The 6,387-nt window shown below is 54.6% G+C and overlaps 1 protein-coding gene across 1 annotated transcript; it reads left to right on the plus strand.

Annotated features, from left to right (window-relative positions):
• The first annotated feature begins 3,913 nt into the window (after nt 1-3,913).
• Nucleotides 3,914-5,483, plus strand: LOC134413625 (small ribosomal subunit protein uS14). The gene is made up of 3 exons (XM_063147685.1): nt 3,914-4,034; nt 4,538-4,637; nt 5,345-5,483. Exons 1-3 carry the CDS (start codon nt 3,973-3,975, stop codon nt 5,351-5,353), a joined length of 171 nt encoding a protein of 56 aa, XP_063003755.1. The 5' UTR covers nt 3,914-3,972; the 3' UTR covers nt 5,354-5,483.
• Nucleotides 5,484-6,387: the final 904 nt, after the last annotated feature.

Consider the following 6,387-nt stretch of genomic DNA (forward strand, 5'->3'; position numbering starts at 1 on the left):
CCCATGTTCCACAGCAACTGGTGCACACAGGCTTACTGACTCGGATATTGGAGCTAGTAAATAGTCATCACAGCTAGTAGCCTTTGATAGTCTCCTCCTCCAGGAATTTATCCAACCCCCTTTTAAAGCCATCCAAATTGGTGGCCGTCACCACACCTTGTGGTAGTGAGTTCCTGTTATTTGTCCTGAATTATTATTTTATTATTTTATTACATTTCTATACCGCCCCACAGCCGAAGCTCTCTGGGCGGTTTACAACAATTAAAAATAGTAAATATTAAAAGTATACAAAATTTAAAAAAACATAAAAAAACAGTATAAAAACAACAGTATCCATTTAAAAACAACAATTCTGGGGTCCATTAAAAACAAACTTAACGTTGTTAAATGCTGTTAAAATGCCTGGGAGAAGAGAAAAGTCTTGACCTGGCGCCGAAAAGATAACAACGTTGGCGCCAGGCGAGCCTCATCGGGAAGATCATTCCACAGTCGGGGGGCCACCACTGAAAAGGCCCTGTCCCTTGTAGCCATCCTCCGAGCTTCCCTCGGAGGAGGAACTTAGATGTTGAGCGCAGTGTACGGGTAGGTTCATGTCGGGAGAGGCGTTCCATCTGGTATTGAATCTCCCACCAATCAGCTTCATGGGATGACCCCGGGTTCTAGCACGAGAGACGGAGAAAAATTCTCCCTATCCACATTCTCCACACTGTGCATCATTTTGTACACCTCTATCACGTTTCCCCTCAGCCTCCTTTTTTCCAAGCTAAACAATCCCAGTTGTTATAACCTTCCCTCGTAGGCGAGATGCTCCAGCCCTTTGATCATTTCAGTTGCCCTTTTCTGCACTTTTTCCAGCTCTACAATATCTTTCTTTTAGGTGCAGTGACCAGAACTGTACACAGTATCCTAAGTGCGGTCCCACCATAGATTTGCATAAGGGCAGTGTGATACTGGCCGTTTTATTCTCAATTCCTTTTCTTATAATGCCTAACATGAAGTTTGCCTTCTCTACAGCGGCTGCACACCCTCCCCCCTGAATTTCCCCTCCCCTGGCATCCTTTGCCCCTGCCCAGGCCACTTCCCCCCACCCTTTTCTCCACATGGAGAAAGGGACTCCGCCAGCACTTACAGAGCTGTGGGCCTCCTTCTTGCACTGCTCACTAAGGCTGTGCATGGACCCCCACCCCCACCCCGATCTGCTCCAGTTCCCGATCTGCAACTTCCGGATCGGGTCCGCTTCGCCCTACGTCAATCCGCCTATAGTCCGCTTCACTCCACTGCAGAGCTCTGGATCCGAATCAGAGCTCTGTGGCGGTGGCGGTGCCAGGTAAGCCCCCCACACACAACTTACCTGCCTCCGTCGCAGTCCGCCAGCGGCTTCAACTGAGGCTGAGGACTCAAACCGGAAGACCAGGCCGCAGCGCGGCCTGGTCTTCCGGTTTGAAGCCTCAGCCTCAGTTGAAGCCACTACCAGACCGCGATGGAGCCAGGTAAGCCACCCTCCCCCCTGCCCCTTACCTGGCTCTGTCGCTGTTGCCAAGTAAGCCCCCATTTACCTTTTTTTCAGAGCTCCAGATCAAGACAAAAGATCTGCTTGGTCTCGTTCCGCTTCGCCTCGATCCACAGCTCCCCGACCCGATCCATCTCCGCCCTTGTCGGAGGCGAATCAGGCCGCCTCGCTATCGCTTCTCTTATCCAAAGCGAAGCGGAGCACAGCCCTACTGCTGACATCACAATTGGAGCATGAGCAGCAGAGGAAGGGACTCCAGTCAGGGACTGCAGGATGGCCTCTTGCCCCCCGGGCTGCATCGGGTGCCTCCTTCCATGCCACTTTCCAACTGGGGCATGAGTGGCACAGAAAGGGACTGGACTGGGGGTGGCAGGAGCCAGTCGCTGGCGGTGGGGGGGTGGGCTCCCCACATAGTCTGCAATCTCTGTTTGGGGCTGCTCAACTTGCAACTTTCCTCCATTCTGACAAAAGGGGGGGGGAGTGATAACCAGTTTTGGGGTTCCTGGTAGAGGTGGCTCAGCATAGCAAAGGTCTCCTCTATCCAAGAAGGGAGCTGAAAGACGGTGTTCTCAAGCACTGCTAGCATGCCCTTGTCCAGAAGCAAGACCTGTTCAAAGCAGACCCCAAAGCTCTCTGGAAAGGTGGATGGTAACCCCAACCATCACAGGTAACCCAGCTCCTCCTTCGGCTGTTTTGAAGGTGCCCTATGCTCAGGCCATGTGCAATGCGCGGCTCCACGAGCAGAAGGTTCCTCATTGCCCCAGCCGTCTGAAGAATCTGGATTCCTTTCTCACCTTGCCTTCTTTCAATGACACCCACCCACCCACTGAACGACACAGAGGATGCCTGCAAGTTTCACCTGCAGACCTGCTGCACGACGAAGGCCTGCCTGCTGTGCGCCAGGAGGAAGAACAGGTCCCCCCCACCAAGCGCAAGTGAGACGTGGTGGATCAAAGGGAGGAGGGGATGGGGACGTGCAGGCTTCAAGCCCACTATCGTATGCGGGGCAGATTTCAAGAGGGAAAGAAGTATTTTAACAGTTTTATCACCTTAGTCTTTTAACTCTGCTGGTTTAAAATCGGAAGAAATCTCTGCGTTGCTGCTCAGTTTTATCCTGGTTGTGCTTTTATATTGTAAGCTGTTGCTTGTTTCATGCTTTGAATTGTATTTGAGGGTTTTAACTTCTGCGAACCGCTCAGAGAGCTTCACCTATTGGGCGGTACAGAAATGCAATAAATAAATAGAGAAGGTTCCCAGACATTTAACCATTCCGTTCAACAAGGAGCTTAAGTCATCTGCGCAGTCAGTATAAATTAATCTCTAGAACTTAAGAAGCCGTGCTGGATCAGACCAAGGGTTAGGGTTAAGGCCGAATGCGTGCAGAGCCCCCTCCTGGTGCAGGATCCTTCGAGGAGCCCCTTGCCCATGCCCCAGTCCCCAGCCTCCGACGCAGGCAAGCAGCCCTACTGGAGGTTCCCCCCTGCCCATCTTCTCTTGGGCAGCGGGTGGTGCCAAGGCCGGGGCAGGATGCGTGCCGAGCCCCCTCCTTACGCAGGAGCCCTCCAGGAGCCCTCCCATGCCCTAGGCTCTGACGCGGGCAGGCAGCCCTACTGGAGGTGCCCCTTCTTCTCTCGAGTGGTGCCAAGGCAAGGCAGGATGCGTGCCGAGCCCCCTCCTTACGCAGGAGCCCTCCCATGCCCCAGGCTCCGACGCGGGCAGGCAGCCCTACTGGAGGTGCCCCTTCTTCTCTCGAGTGGTGCCAAGGCAAGGCAGGATGCGTGCCGAGCCCCCTCCCTGCGCAGGAGCCCTCTTCAAGGTGCCCCACGCCCAGGATCCCTCCAGGACCCCCCCCTTCTGATGCCCCCGTCTCCAGCCTCCGAGGCCCGGGCGCGGCGGGGCAAAAGGAGAGCCCGGGTCTCGCTGTGTTGCTCAGGCTACGCTGCAGCGGCTATTCACAGGCGCTGTCCCACTACTGATCGGCGCGGGAGTTTTGACCTGCTCCGTCTCCGACCTGGGCCGGTTCACCCCTCCTTAGGCAACCTGGTGGCCCCCGGCTCCCCGGGGATCGCCATATTGATGCCGAACTTAGTGCGGACACCCGATCGGCATAGCCCACTGCAGCCCAGAACTCCTGAGCTCAAGCGATCCGCCAGCCTCAGCCTCCCGAGTAGCTGGATTACAGGCGCGCGCCACCACGCCCGGCTGCAGCAGGCAGCGCCCGGCGCCTACAAGAGGCCGAGCGGCGCCCTGACGTCACCGCGGAGGCAGGGCAGGGGCGGAGGCAGGGGCGGAGCAGAGCGGGCAACCAAGGCCTCACTGGGCTCACGGAGGCTGCGCGGGCGGCGCTGGGCCTGCCGGGAGCGGGCTCTTCTGCGCCTGCGCGGGGCGGCCCGGCCTTTTCCTCTCCTTCCTTCGGCGCGTGTGGCGAGTCAGCGGCAGCAACAGCAGCAGCAGCCATAGCCATGGGCCACCAGCAGCTCTACTGGAGCCACCCCAGGAAGTTCGGGCAGGGCTCGCGATCCTGGTGGGTGGCCGGGGGGGAGGGGGGCTGGCCAGGGGCTCGGTCGCCGTCTTCCTGTGGGGGGGATCCTGAGGAGGGGGCGGCAGGACTCCCCCCTCCCTCCCTACGTCCCTCTCTCTGCCGGGACTGGGAGGGGAGGGGGCTGAGAGGGGGCTCCCCTCCTGACCTGCCCCTCACCCGACCCATCCCCTCTTGGCCTGGGAGGGAGGGAGGGAGGGAGGGAGCTGCCCTCCTAGGTGCCTTGGAGGCATGAGGGGCCCCGATCCAGACGGCCTAGGGGGTGAGCCGCCCCCCCCTCCCTCCCTCCCGGGGAAGGCTGGCCATGAGCTGCCCTTGGGCTCCCTGAATGCCGCAGGGGCTGGAGCAGGAGGGGTGGGTGGGGGGCGGAGCGTGTGCCTTGATGGGGTGCTCCCAGGGGGTGCTGGGCTGAGGCTGGGCTGCCCTGCATGGGGGGCACATGGGAAGACGTTGCTCACCCTCCCTCCTTCCCTGCCTCCCTCCTGCAGCCGCGTGTGCTCAAACCGCCACGGCCTGATCCGCAAGTACGGGCTCAACATGTGCCGGCAGTGCTTCCGCCAGTACGCCAAGGACATCGGTTTCACCAAGGTGAGATCTGGGGCTGCGTTGGGGGCCTGGCAGGCTGTCCTGTGGGGCGGGAGGAGGGAGAGCGGCCTTTCTGGCCGGCCTTCCTTCCTGCGAGGGCTGCTTCTGGGGGAAGTCAGCTGCTTGCCCGGCTCTCTGACGTGGACACAGGGTCCCCCGGTGAGCTTTCAGTCCAGACTGAAGCAACTGATGCCACTCGTCTACCCACAATCGTGTGGCCCTCATAACTCCTGCTGATAAATGCCATGCCGTGGCCATAGGGCCATGTATAAGCAACACCCTTGACAGCGTCCCAATGCACTAACGCTAGATGTTAGGCCAGTCGCTAGCTTAGATTATTCTAGTTAGAACAGCCCGGTTTAATGGAGGGTGGAGAGCTCCAGCAACGTGTATTAGCTACGAAGTCTCCTGGGAAATTCCCATGTCCAGAAGCAGCATTAGGAGACCTTTGGGCACTGGAAGCTGGGCACAAACACAGGCGTTCCACCTGCTGCCTTTGTGCCGTGTTTGTGAGTACCCCAGAAGCACACCTTAATGGGGGATAGCGGAGTGACTGGCTAGCACGAGTGGGAGTGTAGTGGCAGCCACGTGGCTAAAGCACAGGATGGGGCTGCAGGTGACCCCGTAGCAGGATATGGTGGAAAATATGTAGGCTCCAAGGGAAAGCTGGTTAGCTGTATGCTCACGGTCCTTCTCTTCTCTCCTTTCAGTTGGATTAAGCGCCGGTCTACAGAGATGGCTCAAAGAGACGTGCGAAGAACCTGGAGGATCCTGAATGTGCGATTCTTGCCATAAATGGTGTACATAAAACAAAATATGTGTACATAAAAATAAAGAGGGCTTTGTTCACCCTGTTTTCCAACTGCAGTCACTTCCGCCTGCTGCTCAAACACTACATTGAATTCTAACCCTATTTATATGATAGTTTGTCACATTTCTAAGGACGGGCCACAAGAGTCAGGTCACTTTCCTGTGGTCCTTCAATAAAAAGGCAGTTGTGTTCAAATGTGTTGGATAAAGAATGTGGATTCCATTTAACAGAGCAGTGTTGTCTCTGACATGATGGTAATTGATTTCCAAGAAGATATTTTAAAGGTTTCAGTGCAGACACCATCCGTATATCAGTGAGGTTAGGGGTTTTTTTACTCACTGAACCTATCAGGTGAGTGAGGAGGAGTGTGTTTGTGTGCAGAAGCTATGGTTACAGTCTTATGTGTGTTGGTATTAAGCAAGTAGGTTATAGTTATTTACCAATTCCTGGTAAATCTTCCCTGTCACTTAAGCTCACAATGAGACTTTATGGTCTCATCTTTGGTTTCAGGGTAGATATTACTTCCAAAGAGTTATTTATTTACAATATTTATATACTGCTCCCCATTCAAAATTTTGGAGTTGTGTACAAAATAAAATAAAAACAGAGTAAAACACTTTAAAGTAGATTTTAAAAGAAGCAAAATGTACAGTGAACTGTGGCTGGTCATTATTATTATTTATTATTATTATTTATTTATATAGCACCATCAATGTACATGGTGCTGTACAGATTACACAGTAAATAGCAAGACCCTGCCGCATAGGCTTACAATCTAGATTAGACACCAAATATGGGATCCATGTAGATCTCCCAGCATTTACTTAAGTCAATAGCTTTTGGGATGACTGGTCAAACACTGGTCAAGTAGAAAGTATGAGAACCATTTTCCAAATATAGTGAAAAATGGCACTACTATATGCTGTATTCAGTGCATGGCTT

The sequence above is a fragment of the Elgaria multicarinata genome, chromosome 2 (assembly GCF_023053635.1).
Source record: "Elgaria multicarinata webbii isolate HBS135686 ecotype San Diego chromosome 2, rElgMul1.1.pri, whole genome shotgun sequence".
Lineage (NCBI taxonomy): Eukaryota > Metazoa > Chordata > Lepidosauria > Squamata > Anguidae > Elgaria > Elgaria multicarinata.